At 30.8% G+C, this 17,254-nt stretch overlaps 1 protein-coding gene across 1 annotated transcript; it reads right to left on the reverse strand.

The window, feature by feature from the left end:
* Nucleotides 1-6,445: 6,445 nt before the first annotated feature.
* LOC102591890 (probable aquaporin TIP1-1) lies at nt 6,446-9,123 on the reverse strand. The gene is made up of 2 exons (XM_006347141.1): nt 8,335-9,123; nt 6,446-6,996 (listed from the first exon to the last, which is right to left on the reverse strand). The coding sequence occupies exons 1-2, from the start codon at nt 8,713-8,715 to the stop codon at nt 6,625-6,627; spliced, it is 753 nt and encodes a 250-aa protein (XP_006347203.1). The 5' UTR covers nt 8,716-9,123; the 3' UTR covers nt 6,446-6,624.
* Between the last annotated feature and the right edge of the window lie 8,131 nt (nt 9,124-17,254).

Genomic DNA, 17,254 nt, shown 5'->3' on the forward strand with positions numbered 1-17,254 from the left:
CTAATTTTTTTTGTAAACTTTTGCTCTAATTTTGGAAACTAAAATTCTTGTGATTTTCTACTCTGATATATTAATTGACTTGAGATATAAAAATTTCAATCTGTGAAAACTTGAAAGATAGCTAGTGTGACAAATATTAACAAAATCAAAATTCAACTAACATCAAATTTACATACCAAATAACAACAACAAAAAACTCAATGCTAATATACAGGTGTAGTTTACATGAACAACAAACTCATAGATCAGTAAAGGTGATATGTACACAACTTTTAACGTTGTTGAGTTGACTTGAGGAGTCAGAGATGGAGTGCAACGACGGATCAGGCGTTCGGTCAAATTGTGGAGGACCGCTCAAGAGTTGGTTGGCAAGTAAGGATGCCAGAGGGTGAATTGGTGGAGGACCGTACAAGAGTTGGTTGACGAGTAAGGGTGGTAGCGGGTGAATTGGTGGAGGACTGCTCAAGAGTTGGTTGGTGAGTAAGGGTGGTAGAGGGTGAATTGGTGGAGGACCGCTTAAGAGTTGTTTGGAGAGTAAGGGTGCCAGAGGGTGAATTTGTGGAGGACCGCACAAGAGTTGGTTGGCGAGTAAGGGTGGTAGAGGGTGAATTGGTGGAGGTTCCCTCAAGAGTTGGTTGGTGAATAAGGGTGGTACAGGGTGAATTGGTGGAGGACTGCTCAAGAGTTGTTTGGCGAGTAAGGGTACCAGATGATGAATTGGGGACAACATCAACATCATCTATGGAAGACGGCAATGAAGGTGGTATCTGTGAAAGTAGTTGATCTTGCTCAGGTCTATACCTTCGGTCATAACTCAAGGTCACTGAATCCAACTTTTCACGCAAGAAGTATAACAAAATGCAAGCAGCAAATACGAGCCAAGTACGTATGCCGAGATTGAAATGATCCACTGCACAGCTTAAGCAAGCATTGACGAGTAAGAAATTGAAAATTCCAATGAATTGGTGGAGGTTCCCTCAAGAGTTGGTTGGTGAGTAAGGGTTGCAGATGATGAATTGGGGACAACATCAACATCATCTATGGAAGACGGCAATGAAGGTGGTATCTGTGAAAGTAGTTGATCTTGCTCAGGTCTATACCTTCGGTCATAACTCAAGGTCACTGAATCCAACTTTTCACGCAAGAAGTATAACAAAATGCAAGCAGCAAATACGAGCCAAGTACGTATGCCGAGATTGAAATGATCCACTGCACAGCTTAAGCAAGCATTGACGAGTAAGAAATTGAAAATTCCAAGATCAGTCGAAGGTTTAACCATTGCCAGATTCCCAAGCCAAGCTATCGTGACGAACAAGAACCCTACTAATTGATGAGTAGAAGGAGATCTAAAAAAGTACTGAAAAAGTATAATCCCCACCAGTCCCAGTGAAAATTTCATAATTTTCCTAATAAAAGGAGGACATGTACCCCATCTGCTAAATCGTTCCTTGACCAATAAATAAGTAATCACTGGGTCTAGACCAATGCCACTACATAATAAAGCTATAAGCAAGAAAGTCATTCGAATATTATTTAAAGTCACTACAAACTGAGTAATAAACCCTGCTATTCTATCGGGAGGTGGTCCAACTATGACATACACTATCCGACGAGAGACTTGTTCCCACCACGGCATATCTGTCATAACATCCGGTGGAATGGTTGGCATATAACGCAGTCCGTTATCTAACGATGGACGGATAATTATAGCATATGCGTATGAAATCAAAAAAACCAGACACATCCCATATAGGAGTACAAATATGACCTCATCCGGTAACGGATGATCTGAATTTGAGTTCGATGAGATTAACCGATCAAATCCAACTACAATACAGATGGGGGTGATAAAGTATGAGACCATGATAAATATATTTGAGGAGAATTCCATATATATGGCTGATCACACAAATTGGCAATTGGAAAAGTTTTAAGGTATTACGCTCGATCGATATCTTCTTATTATGAGATACATATATAATTGTTGAGTCTTTTAACAATTCAACTACACATTCTGAAAGTTGAACACGTACAGGGTGTTGAAGCTTTCCAAGTCGATATAATAAGGAAGTTCACAGATACTCATTGGAAACTTGTTTCCATTTGGGTAGTTTATTCGTAATACTTATTTCTTCGCATTTTTTGACAATAAATCAGAATTAAGTTTGAATATATTGCTTAGTACATATGATTGATTAAGTTTGAATTATCAGGAATTCCGTTGGCACTCAGTCTTCACACAAAATCAAGCAATGTGACTTTACTAGATACTAAAATTTAGAGTGAGAGTGCAAAACATTGATAGGGCGGAATTAGAATGAGAAAGTCCAAGTTTGGCAAAATTCACCGTCTTTAATTTGCTTCAAACTTTGTATTTATTATTTATTGAGAAACTTATATGTATGTATGAATTATGATAACCTTCAAAATCCACTTCCGACCACTGAAGATAAATGTGTATATAAAAAATTACATCATACCTTTATTAATTTGGAGTAAACATGAATAACTTTAAATTATATGAGATAATAAAGTAGGTAAATGAATAACCTAAATATTACATGAATAACAAGGCATAAAGATATATAGTATAATAAGTTAGAGATTACAAGAGTTATATAAAAGAAATAATTGTCAAAAATCAAAATGTCAACTTGTACTCCAAAGGCTCTAACGTATGAAATGGAAAATGAGCACAACTCTCTATATATATATTGCAACACTATGCACTTTAATATTTCATAATATCAATATATAATATTAAAATGCTTACATAAGTACCCAACATATGGATATAATCAAAACTCAATCAAAGGAGCATCTTCCGCTGGTTATATAGACTAGTCTTCTGTGCAAATTAGGCACCAATGACTATGAAAATAAAGTCTATTTGCCATGTCTTATGAGAGAAAGGACATAAATAAATAAAAGTATAACATTTAACTACATAATTTCACAAAACTAATTTATAAACGCAAAGCTGGTTGCATGCTGATGCAGCCTTGTTAATTGTTATATACTATTATTATACTCTAATAAGATATAATGGATGACATGTTTTTTAATAAATTATTGTATTGGGATGGACTTATTAATAAATGAAAGTAGCAAACGTAATGTTATCTTATTTTTAATTTACACCATATTCATTTTCGTGTTTAACCTATTTCTTTAATAATCCACTGGTTTCGTGGGTAAATAACAATTTAATAAAAGCATATTAGAAAAATAAATAAATTATAGAAGGTAATTTATTCGATTAGTAATTACTTCAGGTAAAATTTTCGTTAATAGGCCATCAAAATCAGAAGTAGGTTGAAGTCCATATCAACATTACTTTGGAGTTCAACCCAAAAAAGCTAGAAAGATGGCTCACTTATTGCATTGACACATTCATTTAATCGGATAGTGGCTTAATCATCCCATATATATTTTTCAATCGTAATAGAAATGGATATTTTCCAAAATATATGAGGGGGTCAGTTATTATTTTCAATAAACAAATGCACTAATACAGGTTGTATCAATATACAGATTGTATCAGGTTGAGATACAACATGTATCTACAATTTGTCCTCTCTCTTTCTAAACTCTCACTCGTCTCTCTCCTTTATCAATTTTGCTTGCTTGTCTCCGCTCGAAAATTGTAGTTATGAATTGTAATTAGGTAAACTATAAGCAATATTCATAATCATGGTCCAAACTGTAGCTATTTATGAGTATAAGGGTATATTTAGACCAAAAGATGGATGAAGGGTGTTTTTAGACCTTTTCCTATAGTTTAAGAGTATTTTTTACCCTTTCCGTTGAAGAAATGTTCTCTTGGGTTGGACAGAACACCAGCAGAATCCTTTTAACGGCCCATTTGTTTTTCTACACTTTCACAGCCCATTTACTCATTATTCAATGATCCAATTCAATTTCTAAGTCCACTATTTAAGCCCCATATATGTGGTAGGATAGCCTCTACCAAACTACACATACTAGATACAATTTGTTTTGGACACAAAATTTAAAACATTTTTTTCTAAACTATACATATCATATCGGACAAACTAGTACAGCTAAAGCTAAATTTACAGCTTCTTATAACATCAAATTTAAAAAAATTATTCTAAGCGTTTCTAAAGATGTAATAGTTTGTTTGAATATTTTAGAACAATACATTGATATTGATGGTAAATTGGATAAGAATGTGTGAATACTGAGTGTGTTTTGTATGACCAAACAATTTTTTTTGGTTTCCCATCAGGTGTTTGATATTTATATTAAAATTTAATTAAATTTAGATTCGCATAAAAAAACTCCACATCAGATAAAACGCTTTCTAACAAAGGTGATTTCATACCTTGTGGAATTCGAACCCAGACTTAATGTTAGTGACGGACGAGAGAGGAAATTCAAATAGACATTTTGTACGATTCAAAAGGCTGTTTTTATCCTTGAAGTTAAAAATATAAAAGCTGGCCTACTCCATGTGAAGTAGTAAATGACAATATGATTTTCAAGCATGAACATTGAGCTACCCCTTACCCACTTGGCAATCATGTTCCACTACGTACTTCAAGTAGGCCCCTTATAGATTTTACTTGATTTTGTGGTCTTTTATTGATATCCTATTGAGTATTTTGTGTCTACTATCAGTTTTGAGATTTGATTAATTTGAATTTGTATAAAAAAGTTAACTTCGAGAGATGAAAGTTTTCTATTAAAGACGGACATTCCTTTTTCATTTTGATTTTTTTTTTACAATGAAACATGATCAAATGTGTACTAGTGTAATTCACTTTTTCTTTTTCCTATTTTCATTTCTTTTTTTTTTTGGTTTCCCACTTTATACTCAGAGTCTGATTAAATTCGAATTCGCATCGAGAAAAACAAAGACGATTCGTAAAATCATTGGAACTCAAATTTGAATCTAATTAATGATGAAGGAGTACTTATTTTTCCACCACAATCTCGTTAGTTCCTATTTTCATTTCACCCTAAGCTCCAACGGGAAAAGAAACACGAAAGTACAACAATAAAGACAAAATTATACCACGCTTAAAAGGGGGGAAAATGAGTGTGTAGAATTAAAGAAAAGGTGTACAGAAATGCTAGATCCAATTTAATTGAACTATTTATTTAAGTATAATATTATGGGATGAAAACAAAGAAGCTTTTTAAAATATCCGAAAATGTATGTGGCAATTTATAAGTGGTCCAGAAAAGAATACCTAAAAAAATAAACTAAAAACATATCACATGTAGAGTGACAAAAAACCTAAAAAGACAAATTGTTTGTATTACTATATAAATAAATACCAGCTGTTAACTCTTGCCTCAAATGTACTACTAAACAACTTATATAAGATTTTTATAATACCAAAATATATTTTTAAAACTTATGAATTCAAACTTAATATAATTTAAAGTCCTAGTAAAATCTTTACATGTGCATGATTATTTCCTGCATTGAGAATACACAATTATGATGAATCCGAAATCAAATATTTGCTTATGATATCATATATAATAATGCCTTACATTGAAAATGTTGAATTAGGTCGAGCTCATTATAAGAATAACCTTTGCCTATAACCCTAGTTGATGCGAATATTTAATAATTTAATAAAGAAATATTTCTTACATGACACAAACTATAGGAGAATAAATTATTTGATGATATAATAATTTTAATATACTAGAGTTAGAGATATATTTTACGTAATTAAGTTAGTTTAACTTTGTGCTATCACGTACAAATGATTAATTAGATAGTGGCATCGACAATCATTGTACTAGAGAGGGAATCTTTGTTTACTAGGGTCTCTATGGGCAATAATTCGTCAAAAATGGTCACGGTTACTTTTTGTGACCAGTCAAACTGTCAAAGTGTACAACGATCATCATATGATGACCTAAAATATTAGTAAGAGGTTTAAGTTATATGACTGATGCATATAAATTATTTATATAATTAGATCACTTATAACTTATAATCAAGATAATAATGTAATATACTATAAAATATTGATTATTTTTTTTCAAATTTTACGTGACATGAATCCAAATTAATAAAACATTAAATCAGTATCAAATTGGAGATGCAAAACTAGAAATTTAGATAAACATAGTATTTAAGAGGGTCCCTTATGTTCTCTATAAATAAGGTAATATGCCATAAAGGCACATTGATATAAGATAACCATTGACATTTTCTTGATGCTAAGATAATAGACATAATTTAATAGGACCCTATGTTTTTCTAACTGACGCATCGTATAAACCCACTTTAGAGTGATCATTGACATTTTCTCCAAACATATTGCTAAGAAATGACATGCGGACATATTATTGATTATTAAGCTACATCCTTGCGTTTATATTAGTAGCTTTTTGACGTTTGCCCTGTTGAATAAAAACTTTAAAATCAAGACAATAAAAATAGGTGCAATATTTCTGAAAAAATCAAAATACCTTATTTACCACGAGCAAAATAAAGAAAATAAATAGCAAAAGCCGTCCGAATACACAAAGTACAAATTCAACGGTGCCCATTAAACATAGACACAAACAAACAAAGAAGTTTACAAAGAGAAAATTAAAATTAAACAACAAGTTGATAAAATGTCACATTACTTAAAAATCTCCACTTGGGATTTGCTCATGAGTGTGGCTAATGAAGATGAATTCATAGATAAATCCAGCAAGCCCACCACCAATAAGTGGTCCAGCCCAGTAAACCCATTGGTGAGTCCAGGTCCAGCTAATCAAAGATGGGCCAAATGACACAGCTGGGTTCATTGAAGCTCCAGTAAAGGCTCCACCAGCTAGAATGTTGGCACCAACAATGAAACCAATTGCAATTGGTGCAATCACTCCCAAATCTCCCTTCTTTGGGTCAACTGCAGTTGCGTAAACAGTGTAAACGAGACCGAACGTCATCACTATCTCGAATACAAATGCGTTCCATACTGATACACCGGCTGACAATGCAAATGATCCAGTGCTCTGCGTAGATTTTTAACCATCACAATTATTAGTATCGTACAAATATTAAAAAATGTGTAACATAGGAATATTTTTTTTAATATTCAAAGCTAACTAACGGACATGATAATGTTAGGTGGAGTAATTAAATTGGCTTTCATAAATAGTATGCTAGATTAAATGCTTTAAATAAAGTCACCATCATATTACTATCTTACATAATGAGAGGACAATAAGTCCCTTTCAAAAGAGATATAAAAAGATTTTTAACCAATCAATTATGAGTTTCAAATTTATGCATTATAAAATAATCTGATGTGTGTCACAACAAACAATGACTAGAACCTTCTCAAGATAAAAGACTTTTGGCACAAGCCAAAACTCTAAAACTGTCATATTCTCTATTTAAGATAATACTTAATTTTAATGGTATAAATGTATAGTTTAATGTATTCTACTAATTCCACTAGTTCATAACAGTATTAGTTTTTGTTTTACAAGCTAGGCAAAATTTCATGGAAAAAAAAAGTACTCCATATAGTAATACAGGAGTAATTTTTTTAAAAGGTCATAATATTACATTTTATGGTATAAAAGGTTTTTTGGGTCAATTTTTTGCATTTCTCATCCGGTGTTAAATTCACATTAAAGCCCCATTAAATTTAAGTTTATTAAAAAAATTCACATTAAAGAGTAAAATATTTTCTAACAAAAGCAAAAATAACTTAAATCATTCCATAACAACCTCATACTTCAAAATTCTACCGTTCATTATCCGTTTTAAGATAAAATAAAAAGCAAAAATAATAATATATGTATACTTTTTACATCTGACACAAGTCAGCATTAGAAAGTAAATGACCATACTCTCCCTATTGACACTAAAAAATAGCCACGTGTATAATTTTCCTTCACTACTTTTTCAGAAAGGTTGAACGAATGGATATACTTCCTAGAAGATCTGCAAAAGCTAGATATTACATCTCACATTGTTACACATGGTATGTTGTGGTTTGTACTTCATACTGTCACACATGTAGAGTAAATGACTATACAGTCCCTATTGACGCTAAATACGTAAGTCAAAAATAATTAAATGTCAAGCCTAAATTCGTACGAAATTAATTAAATCCAATAATAATACAACTGAATATGTAGTGAGATATGCACATTATTTGGACACTTAAAAAGGTCAGTCACAAGTTACCTGTTTTTTTTAAGCATATGACAAAAGTATAACAACTCTGAAATTCAATTATAAGATTAAATAATATATTGATACTCACACTTAAAAAATTTTATAATTCGAGACAAATTAAAATAAGACCAAACAAATTAAAACGTCGAAAATATGCTTACCATGCCACCAGTGGCGAATTCAAGGAGAGCGCAAGCAGCAGTGGATCCAAGCAACTGTGCAATGATGTACAAAATCCCACGGAACAAAGTGATGTTTCCACCAACAAAAGCACCGAAGGTAACAGCCGGGTTGACGTGGCCGCCGGAGATGTTAGCACCGACAGAGACGGCCACGAACAACCCGAAGGCGTGCGCAATGGAGGCGGAAATAAGGCCAGCGGGAGTAGCGACACCGTCGGTAAGCTTATTGAAAGCCATACCAGAACCCTGACCTGCGAAAACGAAGATCAGAGTACTGATGAACTCCGCCAAGGCCGCTTTAAGCGCCCCTGGATGGCGGAGTTCCTCATGGCTTCCAATAGTAATTTGGTTGATCGGCATTTTCACCAGAAAATTAACAATTGAAAATTTTCTCTAGTGTTACTATTAAGGGGCAAGTTGGGGAGTGATGAAATTATGGAAAATTTTGCATGGATTTATATTGTGAAATTTGTAAATTGCATGAGGGATTAGGTTCCGGGTAAAGCAGGTAACCGGTTAATATTTGGACCATAATGTAATAAGATTCAAACCAAAATTTGTGGGCGAGCGGTCCCGTAGTGGTCGAAAGGCCTGCATTGACAGCTAAGAATTCACCTCCAATTTGATGTGGTGATGACACGTGGAAATGACGACAACGAGCCACGTCATATAGGTTCTGTTTGATAAAGACATAAACGATGGGAGTACTGTATACCCCACGCCCACCCCCCACCCCCACCCCCTTGTTATTGCTTTCGGTCGGAGCAATTATGCACCGTGGAATGATCTGGAACTAGAGCTTTTAAATATATTTTTAATCTGTTATTAAAGAATTAATTGATTTGTTTTAAAATGGCAATTATTGCTCAGGTTAATCACTAACTTTTTGTGGTGGAACTGTTAATTTTTTTTAAAAATAAAATTGAGGTACGTGTATTTTTTTTTTAAATTCTTTTTGGTTTCTATGGAGTGCCCGCAGTGGAGTATTAATTCGGATTCACGTCGAATAGTGCCTATTAAAGTGATAGTGCTTCATATTAAGGAATTTTTATACTTAAGATTTAGATCTAAAATCTCTGATTATAAAGGAGCAGCATCGTCCACAACATCATATTCTCTAGTGATTTTGAGATACGTGTATAATTGTAAATGACTGCAATAAAGGATTTTAAATTTATTTAAGAAAGAAATTGAAGCTTTGAAGAAAGTTAAATTTTACAATTTTATTAAGGGAAAATTGTATGAAATAACAAACTATTAATTCATATTAAATGTTATAGTCATAGTTTATTTTATTTGTAATTAGCAGCAAACATTCTATTTTTTGGCCATCTGATTCGATATACAATTAGTCATTTTATACATTTCGGTATAAAATGTGTTTGCGTTTGTATAAAGCGAGAAAAAAAATGTATATATACAAATATAAATACATATATTTTCGTCATATACAAAACTGATCACAATTTATATAAAATTGGATGTATCTATCGAATTATATTACAAATCAAAAGCTCCATAGCAAATATAAAATTTGTTATGGAGCGCAATTATGCAAACTATAACTATAAATACAAATATAATTTTTATATTTGCTATACGTGAAAGTTGTTCTTTTATTAATGGATTAGGTCATCGATATAGCAATAATGCACCATATTGGAGTGATCTGGAACTAGTCAGGGTTCTTAATCTTTCATTCTAGATTTTTCGTTTCTTCTATTAGATGCCAATTATTTCTCCGGTTAAATCGCAAGTTTCATTTGTCATGTTTGTGTGGTGTTCGAGTTAGTTTGTATAAATCTCAATTAATTTTATATAGTATATACTATATCTTACCAATACAGTTATCAATAATTATATTTATCAAGGTCTAATAAATAAAAAGCAATGCCTTAATATTTGTCTTAGTTGAAGTTTATAATTTATTTTTCTCTGCTAGGTCAAGCCGTTGGGAGCGAGGTTTATAAATTACTAACTTTTGTGGTAGGATTATAAACTTTTAATTGTTTTTGAAGTTTTGTGGTACGTGTACCAAATGATTGCAATAAAGGCTTATAAATTATATAATAAAGAATTATTATTATTTTTAGAAAAAAGAAAGAAGCAGAAAGGTGTAATTTAAAAAAAAAATCGGAATCGATTAGATCGATGGAAAGAAATGACAAAAAAGGTATAGAGATATGATATCTTTTGGTATAATAATAATGAAGGTAATGACTCTAATCATGAAAATTGTGATAAGATAACTAGACACTTTTATTTTTAGTTAAAGATTTTGAGTTCGAATTTTAAATATGAAAAAATAGTTAAGAAAAATAAAAAGTGATAAGTCTTGCTTGAAATGAATTCATATTGATCAAACCTTCAATGCAGATATCAAATATCGAGCAGAAGAAAAAGGGATAATAATGACCCTAAAGTGGGGTTTGGTACATTTAAATATGAGTTCGATGAGGAATTTCCGATAAGGTATGCCGACCTTTTCTGTTTGGCCAATAATTAAATTATTAATCTGAAAAACGTGCACATTATTTTTCCCTCCAGAAAGATGTAGATCTTTACTGTTCCTTTTAATTGATTATACTCCAAATACAACTGTAGCTTTGACAACTAAGCTGTAATTATTTATTTATTTATTTATTTATTATAAATAAAAAGTACTCCCAATATGTAGTTGATATCGACCTTTTGTCATGATTTGATTTGTAAGTGAATTTTGAATTTGAATTTCAAAATATATTGATTTATATTATGTACTTTTTAAAATAATAGTTCATATATTTTATTCAAGCAGGAAATTTATTGAAAATAATATCTTTACCTTCATATAAAAAGGATAAAATTACATGCACATCACTATTTTCTCAGACTAAACATATTATTGTTATTGTTAAAATCACTTTTATTGAAATAGTTCATTTTAGAGGACGCTTCATAAAGTAAATGATCTCGGAAAACTCAAAGAAATATGATATACGCAAGCTCATTTAATTTGTTTCTACGAAAAATGCCCATAAATTCGTATCTTTATCAATCTCTTTTTGTTTTTATGATCTCTTATTATATAACGAGATCAAAGAATAAGAAATTAAAAGGTGTAATACAAGTGGTCCACATAGTTGTTGCGTCCATCTCCTTCTTAGTTGATGGAGCAAAACAAATTTTATATTTTTATTATTAAGTAGATAATAGTACATTTTAGATAATCGAAAGCAGGTCTTTTCGAATAGATAATCCAAATTGAAAATAAAATTACATAATTAGCCAAACTAATCCACGAATATTGCAGATTGTAAACTTTGGTAGTAGGTACTAATTAATCTATCTTAGTCATGGATTCCATCATAATACATAACCACCCTATTAATTTAATTATTGTATACAATTTATATTATGTGACATAGACATAGAGGCCCTCCAAAAATAATGATTAGTTCTTGTTTTTCAGCTGGCTTTAAATTGTTTCAAATGTTAAAAGGAAAAAATTGTTTTCAAGGTTTTTTTTTCTAAGAAACATGAATATTTTATTGATAATAGTATGCGGTACAATTTTGTTGATCCCTTGATTCTTTTCTCATAATATATTTATTCATAATTCGAGGGCCGCTTGTGGCGTATTTCTCGACTCAGGATGATTTGGACTTGATCTACATAATTTGAGGGCCGTTGTTGACGTATTTCTCAAATTAGGATGATTTGAACTTGAACTACATAATTTGAGGGCCGTCAGTGGCGTATTTCTCAAACTAAGATGATTTGAACTTGATCTACCTAATTTGAGGGCCGTTAGTGGCATATTTCTCAAACTAGGATGATTTGGATTTGATATTCATAATTCTAAGGCCGTGACGTATTTCTCGAATTAAGATGATTTGTATTTGATCTCTTTATGAATATTCCATGAGTTTGTGGATACAGTACACGTACACAATAACCCAACAAAGTCTACAAAAAAAAATTATAAAGTATTTTAGTTACAAAGTAAAGCCATTATAATATGTATATAATCAACGTATATACATTATATTCTAATTATACACTTGCCATGTACTGAGTATATATCGACAACAACCACAAATAATTATGACTAGACGAGTAAAAAGAATTCCAGCTGCATGGCCAAAAATGTCAAGATTCCTAAACTTTTTTGCAGTCACTAATGAAGCAAATGCATAGTACTTTACGTATGTTTTACCTAATTTTTAAGAAAATGAGTGTTTTATTAAAAAATAGTTTTGGTGAGAAAATGATTTGGGTTTTGTTTTCAATTCGAAAGCAATTTTTCAAAAATAATCTTTACAAAATATAGTGTTTTCTATTAAATGATTTGGGTTTTGCTTTAAAAAATAATCTTTACCCAAATCACTATATAGATACACTTTATTTCAGCTTACATACACCCTTCTTCACAACCTTATTATATCAACTACAAAATGATACATTATATAAAAAATTTATCTTATCAACTTGAAATCTTCCACATTTGCATATTCATCTTTCAAGTCAAACAATGTATTTTCTTCCAGAATTATAAACTGAATAAAGATACTCAGATAATGCAACAACTTGTTAACATTAAAAATATTAGTGATACATTCTATAAAACAGTTATTTCTATGTATCTATCACAAGCAATCAAAAATTAACTTATACTTAATATCATTAGGATTATGACCTGCTTGTAGAGCTCTAATTTTGCAGGGTGATTAAATTCCATTACAAGTTAATTAAACGATGTTGATTACAGCGTTATGGCTTCCATATAATATCTAGATGGATGGTAAGGCTACGTAATTTGAGGTTTTTATTCAGAACCTACATTTTAATTTTTACGCGGTTTTTGTTAACCTGTGGGAGAGTTGGAAACTTATAGCTGGTAATAGCTATAGCCTATTACATGTAATCTACGTGACTTTTATGAAAATGGAGTGTATATTGTTTCTTACGCAACGAAAATGGTGCAACTGAAATTGATATTGTACATAACATATAAATGTTATGTACTCGTTATTTGGAGTACTAGTTTGACTAATTTTTTGAACTTTAACATTTGAAAACCTTGTTTGACGAGTAATTTTTAGTATAAATTAATGGTCTTGTGTCATGAGGTTTCAACTTGTTTTGACAAATGAAATGAGAGTTCAAATAAAACACCTATTTGATGTTTTCACAGAATGTGGAGTCTGTAATGTTTGTATACATGTAAAATAGCTTCAAACATACAATATGTTTGTAGAAAATTGGGAAATAATTTCATAAAAAGTCTGGCAATTGCATTTTCAGAAGGGAAGCAAAAAGTGTGGCTCAACTCAACCTAACATGTACATCCAAGGTGATGATTAAGTAATTAATGAAGTGAATTAAGAATTATGAAATTTCAAATCTAATTTAGCAGAGGCTGTAATATTAGTTGTTTTTTTTTACTGTCTTGTCTTGGTGGACAGAATTACCCAATACATGTCTTTTAGATAGTCATGAAATTAGTTGATGTGTGTGTAATCAGATCCGAATGTAACTGATGAAAGGTAGCATGTACCTCATAAATTCATTAAGATATATGCATAAATTGATCTGCACATCGCCGTTATAAATATTTAAAAAAATAAAAAAAATGAGCCTAACATGTGATGTGAGAAATGGTAGTTGTAGATATCTGCCCCTTTCCCCAATCCCATTTTGTAAGGCAGTCACATGGTAATAGGAATCATCCAGCCTGCCTTTCCATTAATACTGGATCATGTAGGGTATGCACTGTTTCAATGAAGGTATTACTTTCCATAACTTTTTAAAAATAAATTAATTTTTCACTTTTATAAAAAAAAATCTTTTTAGGTGGGTCATGTTGTGAAGAGGGGATTGGGAGGACAATAATGAAAATTCCAACCCTACATTTCAATGACAGTTTGGTAATGGCCCCATAAATCAGAAATGTGCATGTTATATTTTGCATGACTTGTCCACTTCTTTGGCACTTATATGTATTCTGCTTCTATTATATATATTTTTTGTTTCTGAACAACTCATTAGAAAATTTGGGAAATAGAGTGATTTGGAGGAGTACCTATTGTTCAGTTTTCATTTAAATAAGTTTTGGCTTTTGGATGAATTGAATAGCTTGTTTGACCATTATAGTCTGTTTGGTCAATTTTTTTGATACCAGTTTATTTTGAAAAATATATTTTCTAAAAGTGTTTTTCAAAAAACGTATTTTTAATGAGAAATAGTTTGTGTTTGATTGATAATTTTAAAAGCACTTTTGAGCAATAATTAGTGTTTGAATAAGCTTTTTAGAACAACTTTTAAGTGTACTTCTTTCAAATAAGCTTGGCTAAACAGGCTAGTTTTTGACGGACCGAAAGTGCTTATTTTTAATAAAATGAGATGTTTGGTCTAGTAGTTTGAGAGTAGCAAACACTGTTTTAATTAAGAAGCTAAAACAAAAATAATTTTTGCCTAAAAGTACTTTTTTTAAATAAAAATATAGTGATGTATAACTTACATAAATCTCATAGTCTAAGGACCTAAATTACATTTTATCCTAAATTACATTCTATCCCTACTCTTTTTCAATTTACAAAAATCTCTCAAAATCAGTGCTATCCGGATACATAGCAAAGAAGTTGGATATATTAAATTCGATACATTAAAACAAAATCAGTTACACTTTTAAAGGAAAGAGAATATTGAATTGAATAAGTAAATTTTGCACGTAAAGTGTTTGCTTAAAGTTTGACACATTACTGTGTGATTCATGTAGTATTAATTTAAATTATTGTATCATGATCAAATTTTTAGCATGATACATTACTATTTTTGTATCTTATTGTGTTTGTGAAATACTATTATACATGTAATTTGTTGTAAAAGTATCAAAATGTTCAAGAATGAGGGTATGTATCAGATTATATATATATATATATATATATATATATATATATATATAATCTGATACATACCCTCATTCTTGAACATTTTGATACTTTTACAACAAATTACATGTATAATAGTATTTCACAAACACAATAAGATACAAAAATAGTAATGTATCATGCTAAAAATTTGATCATGATACAATAATTTAAATTAATACTACATGAATCACACAGTAATGTGTCAAACTTTAAGCAAACACTTTACGTGCAAAATTTACTTATTCAATTCAATATTCTCTTTCCTTTAAAAGTGTAACTGATTTTGTTTTAATGTATCGAATTTAATATATCCAACTTCTTTGCTATGTATCCGGATAGCACTGATTTTGAGAGATTTTTGTAAATTGAAAAAGAGTAGGGATAGAATGTAATTTAGGATAAAATGTAATTTAGGTCCTTAGACTATGAGATTTATGTAAGTTATACATCACTATATTTTTATTTAAAAAAAGTACTTTTAGGCAAAAATTATTTTTGTTTTAGCTTCTTAATTAAAACAGTGTTTGCTACTCTCAAACTACTAGACCAAACATCTCATTTTATTAAAAATAAGCACTTTCGGTCCGTCAAAAACTAGCCTGTTTAGCCAAGCTTATTTGAAAGAAGTACACTTAAAAGTTGTTCTAAAAAGCTTATTCAAACACTAATTATTGCTCAAAAGTGCTTTTAAAATTATCAATCAAACACAAACTATTTCTCATTAAAAATACGTTTTTTGAAAAACACTTTTAGAAAATATATTTTTCAAAATAAACTGGTATCAAAAAAATTGACCAAACAGACTATAATGGTCAAACAAGCTATTCAATTCATCCAAAAGCCAAAACTTATTTAAATGAAAACTGAACAATAGGTACTCCTCCAAATCACTCTATTTCCCAAATTTTCTAATGAGTTGTTCAGAAACAAAAAATATATATAATAGAAGCAGAATACATATAAGTGCCAAAGAAGTGGACAAGTCATGCAAAATATAACATGCACATTTCTGATTTATGGGGCCATTACCAAACTGTCATTGAAATGTAGGGTTGGAATTTTCATTATTGTCCTCCCAATCCCCTCTTCACAACATGACCCACCTAAAAAGATTTTTTTTTATAAAAGTGAAAAATTAATTTATTTTTAAAAAGTTATGGAAAGTAATACCTTCATTGAAACAGTGCATACCCTACATGATCCAGTATTAATGGAAAGGCAGGCTGGATGATTCCTATTACCATGTGACTGCCTTACAAAATGGGATTGGGGAAAGGGGCAGATATCTACAACTACCATTTCTCACATCACATGTTAGGCTCATTTTTTTTATTTTTTTAAATATTTATAACGGCGATGTGCAGATCAATTTATGCATATATCTTAATGAATTTATGAGGTACATGCTACCTTTCATCAGTTACATTCGGATCTGATTACACACACATCAACTAATTTCATGACTATCTAAAAGACATGTATTGGGTAATTCTGTCCACCAAGACAAGACAGTAAAAAAAAACAACTAATATTACAGCCTCTGCTAAATTAGATTTGAAATTTCATAATTCTTAATTCACTTCATTAATTACTTAATCATCACCTTGGATGTACATGTTAGGTTGAGTTGAGCCACACTTTTTGCTTCCCTTCTGAAAATGCAATTGCCAGACTTTTTATGAAATTATTTCCCAATTTTCTACAAACATATTGTATGTTTGAAGCTATTTTACATGTATACAAACATTACAGACTCCACATTCTGTGAAAACATCAAATAGGTGTTTTATTTGAACTCTCATTTCATTTGTCAAAACAAGTTGAAACCTCATGACACAAGACCATTAATTTATACTAAAAATTACTCGTCAAACAAGGTTTTCAAATGTTAAAGTTCAAAAAATTAGTCAAACTAGTACTCCAAATAACGAGTACATAACATTTATATGTTATGTACAATATCAATTTCAGTTGCACCATTTTCG

The sequence above is a fragment of the Solanum tuberosum genome, unplaced genomic scaffold (genome assembly GCF_000226075.1).
Source record: "Solanum tuberosum cultivar DM 1-3 516 R44 unplaced genomic scaffold, SolTub_3.0 scf00091, whole genome shotgun sequence".
NCBI classification, from domain to species: Eukaryota; Viridiplantae; Streptophyta; class Magnoliopsida; order Solanales; family Solanaceae; genus Solanum; species Solanum tuberosum.